We start from the raw sequence: 22,958 nt of genomic DNA, 5'->3' as shown, positions 1-22,958 counted from the left end.
ACGTAGCTGTGTCCACACCACCAGAGTGCTCACCACATTGGGCTGAAATAACCTGCCTGCGTATGTGCCCCAGAACCTGGTTGCCCCTGAAAGGCAGAGAGTCGGGATCTTGCTCAAGTCTGTACCTTTATCTCCAGCACGTGGCTGCACCTTCACTAGACGTGCCCTGATGGGACCAAGTCAAGTCCTGTGAGGAAATGTCCAGAGCTTCCCAGAAGAGCCTTCACCACCTCCAGACTTCCTGGAAGGGCTTCCATGACAAAAAGAAGTCCCCACTGTCTCCATCCAACCTGAACAGCTGTCACATAAAAAATCTCCTTCACTGAGACGTCCAAATTCCTGACACCAGTTCCCAACTGTGCAACGTGAAGCACCAAGAAGGAAAACACAATGTGCATCTATCCATATTCATGTGGCCACAAAACCTTCTCACAAAACTAATATTCCATGGAACACACCTAGAGAAACACCCTTCTAGATAAAGCCATTCAAACTGTGTCACACTCAGCTCTGGGTTCCACTCTTGAGAATTTAACAGGGGCCGTGGTATTACATCAAGCTGACAAAAGGCATCACAACTTACCTTTCCTGCACCAACAGGTCCAACCACAGCTAACAGTTCACCGGGTCTGACAGTAAAGGAAAGGCCTCGTAGAGCTGGGATTTCTGATTCCTGCAAATTAAAGTTCATAAAAATGTACCCATTTCAATAAAGGAACACACACCTTACTTTAGAAAATAGAGAAAATAACGTAGTAGTTACTGATATGCTAACATTAACCAACATTTTTCTCCTTCCTATTTCAATATACTGTGTCCAAGAGACCTTTTCATCCAATCCTATCTCTTTGTGGTTGGGTGGGGGGGGGGGGGGGTGAAAGCTCCAAAATCACTGCAGATGGCGATTGCAGCCATGAAATTAAAAGACACTTACCCTTTGGAAGGAAAGTGATGATCAACCTAGACAGCATATTAAAAAGCAGAGACATTACTTTGCCAACAAAGGTCTAGTCAAGGCTATGGTTTTTCCAGTGGTCATGTATGGATGTGAGAGTTGGACTATAAAGAAAGCTGAGCAGAGAAGAATTGATGCTTTTGAACTGTGGTATTGGAGAAGACTCTTGAGAGTCCCTTGGACTGCAAGGAGATCCAACCAGTCCATACTAAAGGAGATCAGTCCTGAATATTCATCAGAAGGACTGATGCTGAAGCTGAAACTCCAATACTTTGATCACCTGACACGAAGAGTTGACTCATTGGAAAAGACCCTGATGCTGGGAAAGATTAGGGCAGGAGGAGAAGGGGATGACAGAGGATGAGATGGTTGGATGGCATCACCGACTCAATGGACATGGGTTTGGGTGAACTCCGGGAGTTGGTGATGGACAGCAAGGCCTGGTGTGCTGCGGTTTATGGGGTTGCAAAGAGTCGGACACGACTGAGTGACCGAACTGGAACTGGAACTGGAAGAAGTTTTAGTTGCCTTTAGAAAGCCTCCTTCTTTTACCAGATTTCCAGACACAGCTCTAGACACCCACAGATTTTAAACAGCAGAGATGACTAGGCACCTGCATGAATGCAAACTGAAGGATGCACACTAGTTTATTAAAATAATGTACTTAATAGAAAGTCAGTGTGTGTGTGGGGGGGGGGAGGTGGGGTTTAATCATGTGGTTCAGAAGGTAAAGAAACTGCCTGCAATGTGGGAGATCTGGGTTCAATCCCTGGGTCAGGAAGACCCCCTGGAGAAGAGAATGGAAACCTACTCCAGTATTCTTGCCTGGAGACTATCAGGGACAGAGGAGCCTGGCGGGCTACAGTCTATGGGGTCACAAAGAGATGGACACGACTGAGCGACTAAAACTTTGACTTCCTTTTCAAGTTTTCATCAGGACCCTTGGTTTTAACCGTGTATCTCAATGATCCACAAGGTGGCAGCATAAGTACCTGGTATGGCTGGCCCTTTAATAAATAATTTGAAATCTCCACAAATGTCTCCATTTTCATTTGATATAGAATGAACTTCAGTAATGCTCAGCAAGCAAAGGGGTACTTTATATGAAGAAGTCACTCTCGGTAAATTAATTCTTATAAGTAACAATCGAAGCTCTCATTTAATGAGAGCTCTAATGAAGCACCATCAACAACAAAAAAAATGGGGAATAAAGCAATTAATTATGACATCACAGAATAAAGTGATAAAGCATCAATTTCTAATGTGTTATATGCATTACCTGTCCTGGCTAAATAGGAGCAATAAAGTACTTTTACTGTAAGAAAAACATAAAACATGAAGGTACACGCAACAACACATATTCCAATGTAAGGGGGAAGGACAAAGTACTCATCAAGCCAATCACAGGTTGTATTCCTGGTAGACTTAAGGGTGTGTGTGTGTCTTTACATATTCAAAGTGTTAATAAAATTGTCAGTAACTGCTGTGTCAAGAAAGAAAAAGTAGTGGTTACATGTGATTAAGTAAAATGCTCTGAAGACTAAAAGCACAGAGTCTGGATTAGAAGTCTGGACAATCTTTAAACTGAAACTTTTTTCTAGAAAGAACTGAACTGATTAAACAACATTCACATACTAAAAAAATGACAATGATTTTTCATCACCAAAAAAGCCAGTTTCAGATTTGGAGAATGACAAATTATCAATAAGAAGCTAGATTTTAATACATGAGAAATATTTTTTAAGCTTCTCCACTCCTTTCTTCCTGCCTGACACTTAGGATTCCTATTTTGCTACTTTTCACTGAGTTGTGACTACAAAATAGTGAACCACCTACGAACATCAGCTTCCTACTGCAGCCCCTCAGTCTGTCATTTCATGTGAAATTCTGGGCTGGATAAAGCACAAGCTGGAATCAAGATTGCCAGGAGAAATATTAATAACCTCAGATATGCAGATGACACCACCCTTATGGCAGAAAACGAAGAAGAACTAAAGAACCTCTTGATGAAAGTGAAAGAGGAAAGTGAAAAAGTTGGCTTAAAACTCAACATTCAGAAAACTAAGATCATGGCATCCGGTCCCATCACTTTATGGCAAATAGACGGGGAAACAATGAAAACAGTGAGAGACTTTATTTTCTTGGGCTCCAAAAAACTGCAAATGGTGACTGCAGCCATGAAACTAAAAGACCCTTGCTCCTTGGAAGAAAAGCTATGACCAACCTAGACAGAATATTAAAAAGCAGAGACATTACTTTGCCAACAAAGGTCCGTTTAGTCAAAGCTATGGTTTTTCCAGGAGTCATGTATGGATGTGAGAGTTGGACTATAAAGAAAGCTGAGCGCAGAAGAATTGATGCTTTTGAACTGTGGTGTTGGAGAAGACTCTTGAGAGTCTCTTGGACTGCAAGGAGATCCATCCAGTCCATCCTAAAGGAAATCAGTCCTGAATATTCATCGGAAGGACTGATACTGAAGCAGAAACTCCAATACTCTGACCACCTGATGTGAAGAACTGACTCATATGAAAAGACCCTGATGCTGGGAAAGATTGAAGGTGGGAGGAAAGGGGGACGACAGAGGATGAGATGGTTGGATGGCATCACCGACTCGATGGACATGAGTTTGAGTAAGCTCAGGGATTTGGTAATGGACAGGGAGGCCTGGTGTGCTGCAGTCCATGGAGTCGCAAAGAGTCGGACACGACTGAGCAACTGAACTCAACAGTCTTGTCAGGGCCAGACAGGGTTCCCTCCCTGTTCAGGCTTCAGGATTCGGCATTGCTCTGCGGTGACCAGAAGGGGGCAGCACTCGACAGTTCATGGCTGCTGGGTCCCCTCCCCCACTGGTTATCCAGGCAGGGGGACAGTGACTCAGGAAGGATTATCATTGTGAGTCCCCACTCTGTGCAGACACAGTTCGAAACCCCGGGCCCCATGAGATCTGGAGGATCCCACAGGACCATTTTTCTTATTTTGGCTGCTCTGGGTCTTTGTTGCTGCTTAATTGCTCCATAGCATATGATATCCTAGTTCTTCACCAAGGGTGGAACTCACATCCCCTGCACTGGAAGGTGGATTCTTAACCACTGAACCACCAGTGATGTCCCTGGAACCATTTATTTTTAAGCATAAAGATTGAGACCAAGTCCCATCATTCCATGAATGAGACCTGGTCCCTAAGACCTTCCCCCACCTGCCCACTCGGCTGTCTAGTGGAGCAGGTTACAGAGCTCTTGTCTATCTCCTGCCTCCCAACCCAGCAGGGGCTTCATTCAGACTCAGCTTCTCCCCAAAACCCCAATGTCTTCCACTTTCCCTCCGAGGGCTCTCTCACCATGACCTAACCTCACAGCCCTAATTACTAATGACCCCAGCAAGGCACACAGTCCTTCCATAGGCAAGGCCAGGACAACAGAACTGGGTGTTCTATACTACAGTGCAACTTATACAGAAGTCTGTGACCATGTTACTAAGCTCTTGAAAGAACAAGATGGTTCATTTTAAAATGCTGCATAACTCCTGCAGCTCAATTCCAGAAAAATAAACGACCTAATCAAAATATGGGCCAAAGAACTACACAGACATTTCACCAGAGAAGACATACAGATGGCTAACAAACACATGAAAAGATGCTCAACATCACTCATTATCAGAGAAATGCAAATTAAAACCACAATGAGGTACCATCTCATGCCGGTCAGAATGACTGCTATCAAGAAGTCTACAAACAATAAATGCCGGAGAGGGTGTGGAGAAAAGGGAACCCTCTGACACTGTTGAGGGGAATACAAACTAGTACAGCTGCTATGGAGAACAGTGTGGAGATTCCTTAAAAACCTGGAAATAGAACTGCCATATGACCCAGCAATCCCACTGCTGGGCATACACACCGAGGAAACCAGAATTGAAAGAGACATGTGCATCCCAATGTTCATCGCAGCACTTTTTATAATAGTCAGGACATGGAAGCAGCCTAGATGCCCATCAGCAGATGAATGGATAAGGAAGCTGTGGTACATATACACCATGGAATATTATTCAGCCATTAAAAAGAGTACATTTGAATCAGTTCTAATGAGGTGGAGGAAACTGGAGCCTATTATACAGAGTGAAGTAAGTCAGAAAGAAAAGCACCGATACAGTGTACTAACACATATATATGGAATTTAGAAAGATGGTAACGATGATCCTCCACGTGAGACAGCAAAAGAGACACATGTATAGAACAGTGTTTTGGACTCTGTGGGAGAAGGCGAGGGTGGGATGATTTGAGAGAATAGCACTAAAACATGTATATTATCATATGTGAAATAGATCGCCAGTCCAAGTTCGATGCATGAGACAGGGTGCTCAGGGCTGGTGCACTGGGATGACCCGGAGGGATGGGATGGGGAAGGAGGTGGGAGGGGGGTTCAGGATGGGGAACACATGTACACCCATGGCTGATTCATGTCAATGTATGGCAAAATCACTACAATATTATAAAGTTATTAGCCTCCAATTAAAATAAATTTTAAAATATATTTTAAAAAAAGAAAGAAAGTACCATCATGGTGACATAAAATTAAATTCCAAAAATGTGAGCACTGGTAAGAGAAGAGAGCAAATCCATAAAGATTAAATGAAAAAAAAATGTGGAACTTGGTACTTTTCTTAAGCTAATGCTTAGAATACATTTAAGGAGGAAAAGGAATTATGTACAAAAGCACATAGCAATTTATAGTAAGCTCTTTGAGAAATAAAATAAACTGTGTTGCACCAAAAAAATAAATAAATAAAAATAAAACACTGCATAGTTTGGTACAAAAGAAATTCAGTGGACACCTGCACACACTGGGGGGAAGGATGCAGGGGACAGAGGGACAGATGCAGCACTGGGCGCCCCAGATTCACTTGAACACCTGCACGGAGGACACGTTGTCAGGCTCTCCCACCTGCTGCTCTGGGCCTCGGGCTGCCTGGCCGCGCTCTGTGTGATGACCGGCTCAGGGCACCACCCTGGCCCTGACGTGACTACAGCCCGGCTTGACTGAGCACCACCACGAGAGCCCGAGTGCCGCCACCCCTGAGGGGCACCTCTCCAGCACCAGAAATCTGGGAAACCACAACAGTTGTGTTTCCTGTTTTGATGCTAAGGCTGCTAATACTACCTGCTTTGGGAATAAATGAAAGGTAAAAAAAGCTACTGTTGAGATAATTCAACATTAGTGACTGCCAAGTGCTGCACACAGAATTCTGTTCTGTGCCCACTGCCAACCAGCGCCAACCAATTCTAAATCCACAACCCTGCCTTCCTCTCTTCAGCTCCCACCACAGCGACCACATCAGGTACAACTAACGCCACTCTAACTCTGACCTCCCAACCTGTGCCAAAGTGTGCCTTTGACACATCCAAATTTCTTTGGTTTCTTGGGTGTGCAGGGTGTAATTTTCTTTCTCTATAAATTCTGCAAATCTAAAAAACACAACTACCACACTGTGAAAACAGACCTGCTAAATTAACAAGGACTGGCATGTAATTCACTGAAAACCACAATATTATCTTTCAATGTCCCACGTGGAAGATGCTATTCTACGATCTTTAATTTTTCCTATATGAGCATTGCACTTGAAGAAGAATCACTTAAATCACTTTGTTCAAGGGATATTTAAAATATTCTGCATGAATCCTTGTGTCTTCTTTTACCTTAAATGGCTGTTGCTGTGGTATTGGTTCTCTCTTCCTTGACATGTCAGCTGTGACTCTGTAAGTGATGGAAAACTCTGTCCTGTGCAGACAACCCCATGACTCTCTTGGCAGTTCAAATGTTGTCATTTTAAAGCCTGAAAGCTGTTATTTTTATGCAAACTCAGGATATAGTTTAGTGACCAGGATTGAGAAGAATGTGCTGAAGGAGCATCAATCAGGTGGATTTTTGGCTATCATTTCCAAAGTGGAATAAATTTATAAATTTAGTAGCCTTAAAACAAAATTTTGTGCTTAATAACAGTTTTTTTTCTACATAGGAAAGAAAAATAGTAAAGTATAGCAGCTTATTGTTCATACTTGTAAAGCACCTTATATCATTGAGAAATTAAAAACCAGTGCTTTAAAGACAGACTGAAAGGTCTGAAACTTAGCCTAAAATTTTGATGATTCAGTATTTCACATTAAAGAAGGGAAAAGTTGGTTTGAGGATGTAACTGTTGACGTGGGCAGTAAAAAATCTGCTTTAAGATACTTAGCTGTTAACATTTAATTGAAAACATCCCTATTTTATTCAAAGGCCCAGTGACTTAAATTATGTTATACCAGGTCAAAAGCCTTCATCTATTGAACCAACCAAAAGTTTTCTTATGGCTATTAAAAAGTATAAAGTTGATTTAATTTTATTTTCCTTTGTACTTTAAAAAATTGTCCTAACACTGTTGTGCCTCAAGAGATTTCCACCAACCTTTCTTGAAAAGTAACTTCTAAGAGGCAAGAAAGAAGGTGTTTTAGAATCATTTACTTTTGAATGAGACAATCATTTTAAATTTTAACACAGTAAATGTGAGCAGTGTAATTTCTGAAAAAGAAAAATGTAGTTGATCAGATTATTGTGGATTTTTAATAATGATTGACCTAGGTAAACAGATCATACTTTTACTTTCTTCTCTCCCATCCTTTATCAGTTTCAATTCCTGTAGTGTGATAAGCATGCATACTTTCATTTCTTTAGTTTCCTTATGAAGGCACTAGTTTTTTCAGGTTTAGAGGGATCCGTTTTCCCTGCCTTTGACATGCAGGATTAGTTCAGAGGTTCAAATCCATTTAAAATGAGCTTGTGCTCATTAAGGCTCCAGTCATTAAGGCTTTTTTGTTTTAGTTTCTTTAACTATAGTGGTTGAACTTAGCATTTGGTTTTCAATATTTTATGGTAAGAAATGACAAATTGCTTTTGTCCATTTCTTAAGCCAAATTTCCTTACATTTAGATAATTAAAGGTTCTTAAAAATGAAGATTTACTATTTCCTCATTACCTGCTGGTACAGCTAGAGTTTCTTTTCCTTGCAAATCTGGACACATCCCTAGTGTTTTTCAAGGGCCTTAATTGTTTAAAATCTCTGACTTCAAAGCTTTCTGGAGAAAGGCAGGCTTACATTTTTGTGTTTCCCTTAGTAGTCACAACCTAGGTACCTCACAATAGTGCCATAACTGTTAGCTTTTAGTGAGTGCTTTAAGATACAAGATTCAGTTGAGAATACATAGAATTTCCATTCTCCCAAAGTGGTAAATATTAGCTGCAATGGCATCATTGTCATTTACATAGAGAGGAACACCTTGCCACACAGTAATGTTAACACTGTAGCTATTTCTGTGAAAATATAGCTGATGAAGCCTCTCCTGTAATTTTGAATGCTGCTCTAACGAAAAAGCTAGAAAGTTCCAGAAAAACATCTATTTCTGCTTTACTGACTACGCCAAAGCCTTCGACTGTGTGGATCACAACAAACTGTGAAAATTCTGAAAGAGATGGGAATACCAGATCACCTGACCTGCCTCTTGAGAAATCTGTATGCAGATCAGGAAGCAACAGTTAGAACTGGACATGGAACAACAGACTGGTTCCAAATAGGAAAAGGAGTACGTCCAGGCTGTATACTGTCACCCTGCTTATTTAACTTATGTGCAGAGTACATCATGAGAAACACTGGGCTGGAAGAAGCACAAGCTGGAATCAAGATTGCCTGGTTATTGATAAATATCAGTAACCTCAGATATGCAGATGACACCAACCTTATGGCAGAAAGTGAAGGAGAACTAAAGAGCCTCTTGATGAAAGTGAAAGAGGAGAGTGAAAAAGTTGGCTTAAAGCTCAACATTCAGAAAACTAAGCTCATGGCATCTGGTCCCATCACTTCATGGCAAATAGCTAGGGAAACAGTGGAAACAATGGCAGACTTTATTTGCTTGGGCTCCAAAATCACTGCAGATGGTGACTGCAGCCATGAAATTAAAAGACGCTTACTCCTTGGAAGGAAAGTTATGACCAACTTAGACAGCATATTGAAAAGCAGAGACATTACTTTGTAAACAAAGGTCCATCTAGTCAAGGCTATGATTTTTCCAGTAGTCATGTATGGATGTGAGAGTTGGACAATAAAGAAAGCTGAGTGCAGAAGAATTGATGCTTTTGAACTGTGACATTGGAGAAGACTCTTGAGAGTCCCTTGGCCTGCAAGGCTATCCAACAAGTTCATTCTAAAAGAGATCAGTCCTGAGTGTTCATTGGAAGGACTGATGTTGAAGCTGAAACTCCAATACTTTGGCCACCTGATGCGAAGAACCGATTCATTGGAAAAGACCCTGATGCTGGGAACGACTGAAGGTGGGAGGAAAAGGGGACGGCAGATGATGAGATGGTTGGATGGCATCACCGACTCACTGGACATGAGTCTGGGTAAACTTCGGAAGTTGGTGATGAACAGGGAGGCCTGGCGTGCTGCAGTCCATGGGGTCCTAGAGTATCAGACATGACTGAGCGACTGAACTGAACTAACAGAATCATAATATGGAATTAGATTTTACAAGAACAGCCTTACAGCAGAACTCACAGCCTTGTTCCTCTTCCTTTAGCAGTTTAGTACCTTGAGTTATTAACAATTCAGATTTTTTTTTTATTTTAGAAAGTATATATAAACCTTTTCAGATTTTTCGCCTGATTTTCTTCACATAGACTGTAGTACAACTAAAATCCCTCATTTTACCTTACAGATATTTGTTGCACAGGTAGATACTCTTGTGTATAGATATTTTTATTTCAGTTCATTAAAAACTGCAGAACCAATCTGCATCATATACCAAACTGATTTAAAATAAATCTACAATAAATAAATAAATAAAATCTACGTGTTTACTGGAAAAAAAAGAAATCTGCTAATGAGTCAAATAAAGTAAGTGTTAGCATTCACATAGAGCGGCCTTTAAAATGGAATTTTAGTGTTGCTTTCTATATACGCTTCAAGAACATTATGTTGAGAGACACCAAGGAGGAGATAAATCTACTATATTAAGGCAGGAGGAACCACCAGGGAAGGTCAGGCACCGTGTATGAGTTTCCACGTACAGAAGGTGCAGGGATGTGGTTTCATGTATCTGGGAACAAACCACTGTGTTGACGGTGGGGAAGGCAGGTGCTGAGTCAGAAGCAGGTGAACACGATGCAGGTGGCACCACAGAGTCACAGGCACGAAAGACAGGGTGAGTCTACACTCAGGACACGTGCTCTGTGGTCCCCACTCTGACAGCCCAGGCTTCTGGGCTCTGCTCTGGAGGGTGGACCCTCTGGTGGAGGTGTCTCCTCCCTGAGTCCCTCCAGCCCTGGGGGTGGGAGCAGCTTCCTGCCATTGCTAATCTCTGGGTTGTCTCATGCACCACTGTTTTACCCTTTCTAATTTTTCCTCCCTCTTTTATCACCTACGTAACTAATTTCCTGCATGGAACTCCCTCTCCCGTGGTGGGATTCAGTTTTCCTGACTAATCCACACCGATTCAGGAGGATGAGCATAGAGGACCACAGAACTGGGGGTGGGGGGAGCATTCCTGTTGGTAAAGGGGCTGCACTGGGTGTGCAATACTGACAGCTTCTTGAGAGCTGACCCTGTCATTTTTTTCTCTTTGCCAGAAACTAAAAAATAAACCAAGTGTTGGAAACCACCAGTTCTCTGTCAACTTATATCAAGTGCGATCCTTTAAGTGGGAATCACTGGTGCTCATCATGCCCACCTGCTGTCTCTTTCTGCCCCTTGCTGCCAACAAAGTGTCCAGAACCATCCAGAAGCTCAGGATGGGGGAGCCTCCACCCTACCCCAGCCAAGATCCAGATCACAGCCTCACTCTATGTATAGTAATGTGATCTGATAATCAAGGCAAAATTGTACACTAACTCCCCAAAGCCTCCTTAACAACCAGTTGTGCATTTGTTAGATAACCCAGTCCACACTGCAGCATTTTGTCTGTCCATTCCTGCAAATGCTAACATTACAAATGTATGCACTTTAAGTTCAAAAGGTGCTAATACTTTGAAATCTCTCTGGAAAATGAGATAGAGAGCAACATGTCAAAGTTCTTAGGTTGATTTTATACTTAATCTCCATTAGGTACAACTTTAGTCCCAATTTTGGGAATTTTTATAACATACTTTCAGTAAATGAGCAAGTCACATTTTACACCACGCATAAAATCTAAAAATTCCCCAGTAAACCCATGTCACAGTTGTCTGTTAGCAGTCAGGTTCCTGGAATGGAGGACTTGTTACCTCATCCCAAAAAGCAGTGAAATCTTGCATGTCCACTATCCTTTCACCATCTGATGGCTGCTGAGGGTGGAGCTGTGGTATCTCATCAAGTAATAGAAAATTCTACAGAAAAGAGAAAAAAAAAAAAAACAGACTGTTAAACTGCAGAAGAAAGCACAAACAAAAACAACTACTTTCCTGGGATTTGCAATAAAAATCTTTGTACAGTCTTCATCAACTGTACTTAAAGTATTAGTTCACATCAGAACATGTTAAATAACATATGAAATAATATATACTATTATTACAGCTCATAGTATATATCAATAAAATCATATAATATAGTGTATTTGTTGTGGTTCAGTCACCAAGTAGTGTCTAACTCTTTGCAGCCCCATGGACTGCAGCATGCCAGGCTCCCCTGTCCTTCACTATCTCCAAGAGTTTCCTCAAATTCATGCTGATTGAGTCAGTGACACTATCTAACCATCTCATCCCCTGTTGCTGCCTTCTCCTGCCTTCAATCTTCAAAAAGCATCAGGGTCTTTTCCAATGAGTCGGCTCTTGGCATTAGGTGGCCAAGTATTGGAGCTTCAGCTTCAGCATCAGTCCTTCCACTGAGTACTCAGGGTTGATTTCCTTTAGAACTGACTGGTTTGAAATCTTTGCAGCCCAAGGGACTCTCAAGAGTCTTCTCCAGCACTACAATTCCAAAGCATCAGTTCTTTGGCACTCAGTCTTCTTTATGGTCCAACTCTCACATCTGTCCATTACTACTGGAAAAACTATAGCTTTGACTATATGGATTTTTGTCTGCAAAGTAATGTCTCTGCTTTTTAATATGCTGTCTAGCTTTGTCATAGCTTTGCTTCCAAGGAGCAAGCATCTTTTAATTTCATAGCTGCAGTCACCATCTGCAGTGATTTTGGAGCCCAAGTAAATCTGTCACTGCTTCCATTGTTTTCCCATATATTGCAATGAAGTGATGGGACCAGATGCCATGATTTTAATTTTGTTTTGTTTTTTTCCAATTATTTTTATTAGTTGGAGGCTAATTACTTTACAATATTGTAGTGGTTTTTGCCATACATTGACATGAATCAGCCATGGATTTACATGTGTTCCCCATCCTGAAACTCCCTCCCACCTCCCTCCCCATCCCATCTCTGTGGGTCATCCCAGTGCACCAGCCCCGAGCACTTTTCTCATGCATGCAACCTGGACTGGTGATCCATTTCACACTTGATAATATTCTGAATGTTGAGCTTTAAGCCAGCTTTTTCACTCTCTTCTTTCACTTTCATCAAGAGGTTTTTAGTTTGTCTTCACTTTCAGCCATTAAAGTGATGTCATCTGTATATCTGAGGTTACTGATATTTCTCCTGGCAATCTTGATTCCAGCTTGAGCTTCATCCAGCCCAGCGTTTCTCATGATGTACTCTGCATATAAGTTAAATAAGCAGGGTGACAATATGCAGCCTTGACGCACTGTGCTGTGCTTAGTCACTTCAGTCGTGTCCGACTCTTAGGGACCCCATGAACTGTAGCCCGCCAGACCCCTCTGTCCATGGCAATTCTCCAGGCAAGAACACTGGAGTGGGTTGTCATGCTCTTCTCCAGGGGATATTCCCAACACAGAGATCAAACCTTGGTTTCCTGGATTGCAGGCAGATTCTTTATTGACTGAGCCATGAGAGAAGGTGACAATATACAGCATTAACGTACTCCTTTCTCAATTTGAAACCAGTCCTTGTTCCAGCAGCAGTTCTAACTGTTGCTTCTTGACCTGAATACAGGTTTCTCAGGAGACAGGCAAGGTGGTCTGGTATTCCTATCTCTTTCAGAATTTTCCACAGTTCATTGTGATCCACACAGTCAAAGACTTTAGCGTATTCAATGAAGCAGAAATAGATGTTTTTCTGGAATTCTCTTGCTTTTTCTATGACCCAATGGATGTTGGCAATTTGATCTCTGGTTCCTCTGCCTTTCTAAATCCAGCTTGTACATGTGAAAGTTCTTGGTTCACATAATGGTGGGAATTACCAATTTGAAAAGAAGAGGGCAGTTAGAGAGAGAGGATTAACCAGTAAAATAAAAGGGGCCAGGGATGAAAAGGCAGATACAAAAGTCAGGATCAGACACCAACAAGCAAAACATCTGTGGAGGAAAGGACTCATTTTTGAACATAGAAAATTAAGTGAATCTGAGGCCACTCTTCCTGTCCAAGGAGCAGGGAGCTCAGCAAGTTCCTCCCCTCCTGGCCCAGAGAGGAATTCTATACTTCAGAACTGTTCAGAGTCATTGCCTAGTCATCGGAGTTAGCACAGGAGATGCAATCTGTTTGTTCCTGCTTTTAGGCATTTTAGTCACTCTGCAGGCATCACTGCACAAGAGCCCTGTGGCTATTGCTATCTATATATACTACTGGCTCTACATGAGAATCAGTCTTATGATATCTATAACACAGTCTACCCAATAAGAGAAGAGAGTACCTACAACATTCTGGGAAGACTGCCAGCTTGACACTGAGAGAGTTAAATATTTCCTAACTGGAACACAGTGACACCAAGTAAAAGGAGGCATTTTACAAAAAAACCCACCTACAACTGAAAACAATTATTTGTCACCAAACCTTGATTCTTCGGATGCTGATGACGGCTTCCGACACCTTCTCGACAGCCATGGGGAAGTAGAGAGTGCTGGAGAACCGCAGAGCCTCGAACAGCGTCACCACCACAAACACTTGGCTGGCTGTGATCAGGTTGTCAAGGAGCTCATTGGTGATGAAGGTGACAAAAATCATAATTTTGCTGACAGCGAAAAATGATGCCAAATTCATGCCCCTAAGGTAGGAACTTTTCAGAATCTTGGAAATTTCCTTTCTGGAAAAGAGAGCATGAAATAGGTTTTAAAAGAAGCATCAATATCCAAGTCCTCACATGGAGGTACTATACAGTGCACCTCCAGGGCTCTATCGTAACACCAGGACCACATACTTCATCACCACTTCACTCTTTCAGTTAACTAAAAAGAGGCTTCATGTCACCCTTTTAAACACTGTGGGTAAATCAGACTGGGTTTGAACATTCATTCAACCAGCATTTGCAGCCACAAGCCCTGGGTGGGGCTCCCCACTGATGACAGAAAAACACACCCCCTCTCCTCCAGGAGCGCATGAACTTGTGGGGGAAGAGATAAATACACCCCAAAATTGTGAGGCACCAAGACATTAAACAGAGGCAGGCACCATGGCCCTTCTGGAAGCACATGTCCTGGATGTTGTAAATAGTGCTGCAATGAACATTGAGGTACATGTGTCTTTTTGAATTCTTGTTTTCTCAGGGTATAGGCCCAGTAGTAGGATGGCTGGGTCATATGGTAGACTTATTCCTAGTTTCCTAAGGAATCTCCAGCCTGTTTTCCATAATAGTTGTGCCAATTTGCACTCCCACCAACTGTGCAGAAGGGTATTGTTTATAGATATTTTATTGATGACCATGCCTACCAGTGTGAGCTGATTCTTCATTGTAGTTTTGATTTGCATTTATCTAATAAAAAGTGATCTTGAGCATTTTTTCATGTGTTTATTGGCTGTTTGTCTTCAGAAGCATATATAATTTTGCCTTTAAGAAGATCGTAAATGGAACAGCAGGTTAAAATGGCATCTCCCCTCTTCCACTTAACTCTCCTGCCACATGTGAGGTGTGGAGTTCATAGTATTTAAGCTTATCTTCATGTGAAAACTTGTTAAGACTTCTAATTTCAGTCAGTAAAAATAGGAGGGAAAGTACAAAAATATGGTGTGATATGTACAAAAACTTACCTTCTCAGTGTGGTAATAAGGTCTATAAATGACTTTTCCCAAGCATTCATTTTTATTGTTCTGATGCCAGTTATGACTTCACTCATGGTCCTGATCCTGTCATCTGTGACAGCTGCGGTCTTACTCCTGAGGGGAAAGACGTGAGAGATGAGTGTTAGTGACCACAGCCCAACTTTCCATAGCAGCAGCAGGGAGCACAGGGAGGGACCAGGGATCGATGATTCCCTACAGCTCTTCTGTGCTGACATCACAGGAAAGTCCTTCTCAAAGTGAAAATAGAGAAAAAGACTTCTAGGAAGTCAACCATTCAGCCTAATTCAAGGAGTAACTTGGAGAACTCTCAGTACTGGCTGAGGAAGACTCAAAGTAAGTCAGGTACAAAGTCTCTGCCTAAGGTCACAGTTGGGCAGGGAAGGCAAAAAGACACTGAATCTAATGAGAAGACAGTGTCTGTGCTGTGATAAAACAGGAGTGAAGTGCCAGTGAGCAGAAAAGATTCCACCGGGAAAGGAGAGCAAGAAGAACTTCAGAGACCTGGCAGCACTGGAACAGTCCTCGAAGGGTAAGGAACATCTCTCCACAGCAAGGTGGGAAAGGAAATTTCAAATAGACAAAAATATCACATGTAAAGTCACAAAAAAAGAAGGAAAAAAAAAAAAAACTCAAGGAAAAAAAATCTTCAAACAGCACAATACCTCCATCACCTGACAACCAGGACAATGACCCACCTCCAAACCTCTGGGACCTGCTTCAGGTCTATCTCATCACCATTAGGCCCTTCATCACCAGCCACTGTTCTATCACATATGCTGCTGGGACTGTGGGGCTGTGTAAAGACAAAGTTAATTAAGATTGACCTTGTCCTTGAGGCACATATAAGTTAATGGAAACACTGCATTAAAAACAAGACATGAACATAGATACCTGACAATAGCATAACAAAAATACATGCAGCTAAACTTGAGCATATAGGATTATTACTATTTAATAATGCTTAAATAACTTCAATATAGGTAACTTCTTCTCAAGGACACTCCACTTATTCAGGTATGGTGCTGGGAGGAGCCAGTGAGTGCCAACACCTTTCCCTCTTCAAGATCAGCCTTCAGCTTAGGGCTAGAGCTTCCACTGGCTAATCCTGAAGGGTCTACAAAGCACTCAAAGAAGAGACTAGGGAAGGCATTGGTTTTGTTTTTGCACAGAAGCATTGAGCAAATGGTGAACATTACCAAGCACATATCACCTATTTTTTAAACCAGTGTTTTTCTTACCTGAGTGATGAAAATGAATTTCCAATGCAGCTTTGCAAAATCAGAAGAATAACGAGAACCGCCATCCCAGCAAGACATGACATTCCTATTTCCATCCAGAGCAGGGCAGTCACTGCGACAGCCTGCAGTGGCCCCACCCACAGATAGTGCAGGAACATCGTTACCTTAAAAGAGAAAGACAAAGCCTCTTAGGACTGCATACAATAAAACCAGTGAGGACACCGTGTAGAAACAATCTGTTCTGAAGGAGCAGGAATCTAAACAGAAATTATCTGTGAGTTTTAAACCTGATGAAGCAGAAACCCAAGCGTCCACCCCCGATGACACTGTTCTGGCGCAACACAGGGCTGGCCTCAGGTATGTCCCGGGAGAACACACCCAGCACCACTGACGGAAGATGTTGATTTTGTCCACAACACAGATGAGCTCAGGGCTTCCCCAAATTCTCTCTGTCCCAAAATTCAGCCCCCATCTCCCCAGAAGAGCCCATATTATGGTACCTACCACACTCTCCAATAACTACTTGTGTATTTACTTTCCAGACAGGCTGGGGCCTTTCCAGGTAAGAAATTAAGGTTTATTCACCTTCAAATTAAGTAGAGGGCTTACATCATGTTTGATGAAGGAACAATTGAAAGAGAAGTGAAACTGTTACTTGCTTAGTCATATCTGACTCTGCGATCTCATAGATTGTAGCCCACCAGGCTCCTCTCTCCATGGAATTCCCCAGACAAGAATATTAGAGTGGGGTGCCATTTCCTTCTTCAGGGAATCTTCCTGACCCAGAGGTAGAAACCAGGCCTCCTGCATTGCAGGTGGACTCTTTATCATCTGAGCCACAAGTGAAGCTCCCAAACTTAAAAGCCGATTCATCAAGGAAAGAGAAGTGGTCTACACAGATCTGGCCAACAGCTACACCACTCTGGGTAATGTGATCTATTTGTAAGGTAAGTGTGAAATGGGTATGATGGGACAGCAGAGAGTGTGCTGTGTCTGGCTGGAGACCACCCACTTGGCATATTCCTCAAAGGCTTCCTATGCAGCAGGCACTGAACAGGGCGCAGAGAAAGAACAATCCCTGCCCACCAGGCCTTCATCATCCAGAGGAGAAAGAAGATAGTACAGCAACACCAACACCACGTGCCAAGAAGGGCCGCTCCAGGAGGACCCCAGGAACACTAACCAAGCTGGGCAAGAACATTGCTGCCTGCCTATTACTGAAGTGTGTTACAAACAATGTCAGAAAAACAAAACCCTCACCTACAGGACAACACATATTATCACATCTAAGCTGCACACAGAGGAAATGAAGGTTGGAGAAAAAGAACCTTTGTCTTAGGTCCTCAACAGAACCCTGGCTGACACCAAACCCTGGCACCTGGCCTCCAAATAAGCTAAATCCAATGAGAAGGATGGGAAATGGAAGAAGATCCCTCAGGGATCGCTCACCTGGTCAAACCTGTTCACATCGTTGGACAGCAGGTTGATTATCTGGCCTGTGGTGGTCTTCCCCATGGCAGAGCTACTCAGGCGAAGTGACTGAAATGAGAGAAAGATACAAAGAATCGGATTCCTACAGTGATACCAGGTCAGTCTGAGAACATAGCAAAATGGAGTGCATTTTCACGGGGTCTTGTGTGGTGTCAGGACGAGCAGGATGATGCCTGAAAGCAGGGCTCTAGGGACCCATGTTCATCCTTAGATGATTCAATGTGGGGCAGCCCTGCCTACAAGGACAGCAAAGGGAGGAGCAGGAGACAGAAGCAAACCCCTCCACCCTGTTCAGTGAACTTGGACCTGCCTGAGGATAAAGGAATATAGATTTAGACTTAGGGGTCAATTAAAGCAATTTTGAGCCAAAAGCTAGACAGCATATTAAAAAGCAGAGACATCACTATGCTGACAAAGGTCAATATAATCAAAGCTATGGTCTTTCTAGTAGTCAAGTACAGATGTAAGAGCTGGACCATAAAGAAGGCTGAGCACCAAACAATTGATGCTTTTGAAATGTGGTGCTGGAGAAGACTCTTAAGAGTCCCTTGGACTGTAAGAAGATCCAACCACTCAATCTTAAAGAAAATCAACCCTGAATATTCACTGGAAGGACTGATACTGAAACTCCAATACTTTGGCCACCTGATTCCAAGAGTTGACAAACTGGAAAAGATACTGATGCTGGGAAAGATTGAAGGCAGGAAGAAGAGAGAGCAACAGAGGATGAGATGGTTGAATGGCATCCCTGACTCGATGGACACGAGTTTGAGCAAACTCCAAGTGATACTGAAGGATGGGGAAGGCTGGTTTGCTGCAGTCCACGGGGTCACCAAGAGCCAGACAGGACTGAGTGACTGAACAACAACAACAGACGAGAGTGGAGAGGCCACCTCAAGGAAAGAGATTAGGCGACATGGACTATAAATCTGGTCAGTCATTAATTCCAGGTGTGACATCATTTAAATACTTTGGTCTTAGTTTCCTCATTCTAAAACTAACCAGTATAATATTCAAAACACTAATCCTGTGAGGAATCTATGTTCTTAATGCCAGTCTTCTGACTTGACAAAAAGCACAGCCTATGCTATACGATTTCTTCATTTGATAAAAAGCTCTGAAAAATTCCCTAAAGATCTGAGGAACCTGAACAGACCACCTTGAGTTGTTTCAGCAGACCACCAACTGGAGCCATGGTTCCAAACAAAATGTCATGGTTCATAAAAAAGTTCCATTTAGTCAAGTTAAACAGAAAAATCAATGATCAAGTGAGACTATAAAATGATGTAGTCACAATGGAAGAGAGTATGGCAGTTCCTCAAAAGACCAAATGTGAAATTAACATATAGTATAGCAAATTCACTTCCGAGAATGTACTCAAATTAAAGCACAAACTTGAACTGACTATTTGTGCACCGTGTTCATAGCAGCATTATGTACAATAATCAAATGGTAGAAACAACTCAAATGTCCACTAACAAATGAATGGATACACACAATATTGTACATACATATAAAAGAATATGATTCAATCTTGAAAAGGACTTAAATTCTGACGTCTGCTCCAAGACGGATGAATCTTGAAGACATTGTACTTACATGCTATAAACAAAATGACAAGCATTGTGTGATTTCACTTATAAGAGGGACCTAGAGGAGTCAAATTCATAGAAAAAAGTAGTAGAAGGATGATGACTAAGAGGAGGGGACTGGGGAGTCAGTGTTTAATGGGTGCAGAGGTTGTTTGGGAAGAAGAGAAAATTCTGGAGATGCACAGTGGTGATGGCTTAATGTGAATGTACTTAGTGTCACTAAATGGTGCACTTAAAAACAATTAAAATGGTAAATTTTATGTTGTGTATATTTTACCACAACTTTTTTTAAATGAATGAACCGAAACCAAAAGTAATTTTACCAAAGCTGCAGAAAGGTAAATAAATGACAAGTCATCTTATATATGATGTGTGTACTAGTCACTCAGTCACGTTTGATTCTTTGTGACCCCATGGACTGTAGCTCTCCAGGCTCCTCTGTCCATGGAATTCCCCAGGCAAGAATACTGGAGTGGGTTGCCATTTCCTTCTCCATTATACATGACACATATTCCAAATTACAAACTAGGACTATGAGCTTAGCAGCCATCCCATTTCCAACACCCGACCTGATTTCTCCCCAGGACCAGGGGTCAGGAGGCAGGGCCTCAGCATGAACCACAGACATTCGCAGCGGCCTTTCAGAACCACTCAACAGCACCAGGTTTGCCCTAAGGAATCAGCCCACCGGTAACCTGCAAGAAGTGTCTTATTTCTGCATCTCAGTAGGAATCCAGATGCAAGGCTGTGCACGAGGAAATTCCCATGTTTCTGGAATTTCAGGTTATGTAGACAGTTTCTGACTTTGTTAAAAAAAAACAATTATTTTAGGCTAATTAAACCAGTAAATGAACACTTTGGGAGACGTTTACATTCACATAAGCAACATACAAGGTCAGATCAGATTTCCCAAAGGAGACGTTCCAAAGTGTTAGTGGGAAGAGGAGGAAAACCAGGTAGACAGTGGCTCACTTGTGCAGCAAAGCACGAGCTTTGACTAAACCATCATCTCAAATCTAATTTAAGTTTTTCACAGTGCCATTCTGGTGACATTTCCTGCATACTTATGGGAGCTAAGCATGATCTGGAAAGATAAACATCCAGCTAATTTGTGGGGAAATCTGAGTATTTGCTACTAAATGGTAGAAGGTGCAAGAGAATAACAAAAATGATGATGGCTGACAGTGAGGACCCTTAACTAGAGGGTATATCACCCAAGGAGAAACTGGGCTCATGTGTCAAAGCCAAACACAGACAGTGAGATGCCAGGGCCCTGAGTCCACACAGCCCTGAGATTTAACAAGAGTCTACTCAAGGAAAGATGGGAGAAGACATTCTACATTTTGCCCAGAAAAGTATTCCCAAGAAACAGGAGCTCTAGATAAGTAACAAATAGGAAAAGAAGCAATAATTTTCACTTAAATTGCTTGATTATAGCTTTCATTGAGGATTTTATTCATTTGTAATAAAAATCAAATATATTTAATATGTGCAATGTGATGTTTTGATGTAAATAAACATTGGGAAACGGTTATCGCACATAGTTATCCTTTCACATGTGTGGTGAGAACACTTAAGATCTACTCTCTCAGCAAATTTCAACTATAAAATACAGCTCAATAAATTTTTTTCCTAAGAAAAAGCAAACATCCCAGGACAAAGGGATATGCAGGGTCAAGTTTATAAAGAGCCATTCAGTTCTTAACAGTGTGGCAATTCCTTTGTGAAAACACCTAAAATCCTTAATTCTTTTAAACTAATTAAGACTAGGTTAAACTATGGAATAATTCTGTGGCATTTCTCTACACAAAATCACTGAATACATCAAATTAAAAGTGCTAAAATGCATACTAGAGAAAAAGGAAATATTGAATTAAGAAAATAACTTGAATGAATAGCAACAAATTCTCACCAAAATTACTAAAAACTGCATAAGATTTCAAGTTTCATCCCAACATTCAGCTCTGTTCTTTAATACCATTATAAACAATCAAAACTATAGAATATAGTGAGAGAATCTATGTTTGGCATGGATTCCATTTATATTTTTTAGTTCACACAATTACATTTAATATGATTAGATGGATCATTTAAACATATAATTTAAACATATAAATGTATAATTCCATTGCTCAAATACATTCTGTGCTCCTAGATGTAATTTTATAAATCCAGTCACTGAAGTTTACTTTTAAATACAACTTTGATGTAAAAGATGGTCTTAATGAACAACAATTATGCCACAAATACAGCTACAAGATTAAGGCATGAAAACATTGAAAACCAATTTGATACTTTTTATACTTATTTTTTAATTAGATTCCATTACAAGCTGAGTGGATATTGTGCAACAACCTATGGATAAAAGTTATCAGAGGCAGCCCTGAACCAATCTCAATACAAAACTTTTCATTATTTAATGGTGAAGTTTGCTTAAATGACAGCAACAAAATTGGCCTGATGCAAATAGCAAGCTTCTCTGCTGCTGCTGCTAAGTCGCTTCAGTCGTGTCCGACTCTGTGCGACCCCATAGACGGCAGCCCACCAGGCTCCCCCATCCCTGGGATTCTCCAGGCAAGAACACTGGAGTGGGTTGCCATTTCCTTCTCCAATGCATGAAAGTGAAAAGTGAAAGTGAAGTCGCTCAGTCGTGTCCGACTCTTAGCGACCCCATGGACTGCAGCCCACCAGGCTCCTCCGTCCATGGGATTTTCCAGGCAAGAGTACCGGAGTGGGCTGCCATTGCCTTCTCCGGCAAGCTTCTCTAGGAAGCTGTAAATGAACCCAGTTACAAAATTTGTAATTTACAGAGAACTTTCCCTAAATGTTTCTGATCCTTCAGGAGAGGTACCATGACACTTACCTTGCGGTAGATCATATGGCACACGGCTACTCTCAGCCTCATCCCCACACGCTGAATGTGATAGAAGTACACGTGGTGCAGAACGGCCCACACGAGCACGCAGGCGCTCAGCCCTGCTGCGTAGCCGTAGGCTTTGTGCAAAGCGGCAGAATCCGTGGGATCGTAGTTTTCAACATAACTAATAATTTTCCCCAAAAATATAGGCAGAACTATCTTGGTGCCTTCCTGAAAGAAGAAAGCCTTAATTATACAAGTCATGCCAATTTTTCTTAACACAAGCTTTACTTTTATTATTAGCATGTTAAAAAGCCATCTTGACAAAATGCTACATTCATGGCTAATCTAAAAGAAAATACACAGATCCACTGTCTCCAGTAAAACAAGCAGACAATTTTCAACGTAAGCCAAAATCTTACATCCAAAGACAATAAAGCCTTAGTATTGGGTTGACCAAAAAGTTCTTTTTGTTTTTAAGTAAAAATAAAAGACACATTTTTCATTTTCACCAAGAACTTCGTTAAACAACATATTCAAAGTTCTGTTCCACTATTTTCTGCCATTTTTCAGGCAACTTCATAATTCCATCTTCCTAAAACTTTATATCTTTTTGAGCAAAAACTATTTTAGGTGCCTTCTATGGTCTTCTGGGGATTTAATTTTTTTTTTTCCATTAAGAGAATTTTGTAAATAACAAAATAAAT

The 22,958-nt window shown here is 41.6% G+C and overlaps 1 protein-coding gene across 1 annotated transcript in view; it reads right to left on the bottom strand.

Annotated features, from left to right (window-relative positions):
• LOC136144144 (ATP-binding cassette sub-family C member 4-like) overlaps positions 1–22,958 on the bottom strand; it is a 140,643-nt gene that overhangs the window by 97,454 nt on the left and 20,231 nt on the right. Inside the window, exons 4-10 of the mRNA XM_065901804.1 lie at positions 22,258–22,482; positions 17,761–17,850; positions 16,312–16,475; positions 15,041–15,166; positions 13,850–14,099; positions 11,239–11,340; positions 584–673 (exon numbers count right to left, since the gene is read on the bottom strand). Of these exons, the coding sequence (XP_065757876.1) occupies positions 584–673; positions 11,239–11,340; positions 13,850–14,099; positions 15,041–15,166; positions 16,312–16,475; positions 17,761–17,850; positions 22,258–22,482 (1,047 nt within the window). The remainder of the gene's footprint in view (positions 1–583; positions 674–11,238; positions 11,341–13,849; positions 14,100–15,040; positions 15,167–16,311; positions 16,476–17,760; positions 17,851–22,257; positions 22,483–22,958) is intronic.

This window comes from Muntiacus reevesi, chromosome 11 (genome assembly GCF_963930625.1).
Source record: "Muntiacus reevesi chromosome 11, mMunRee1.1, whole genome shotgun sequence".
NCBI lineage: Eukaryota > Metazoa > Chordata > Mammalia > Artiodactyla > Cervidae > Muntiacus > Muntiacus reevesi.
The sequence above is the reverse complement of the archived record's forward strand: the minus strand, read 5'-3'. Positions and strand labels throughout refer to the sequence as shown.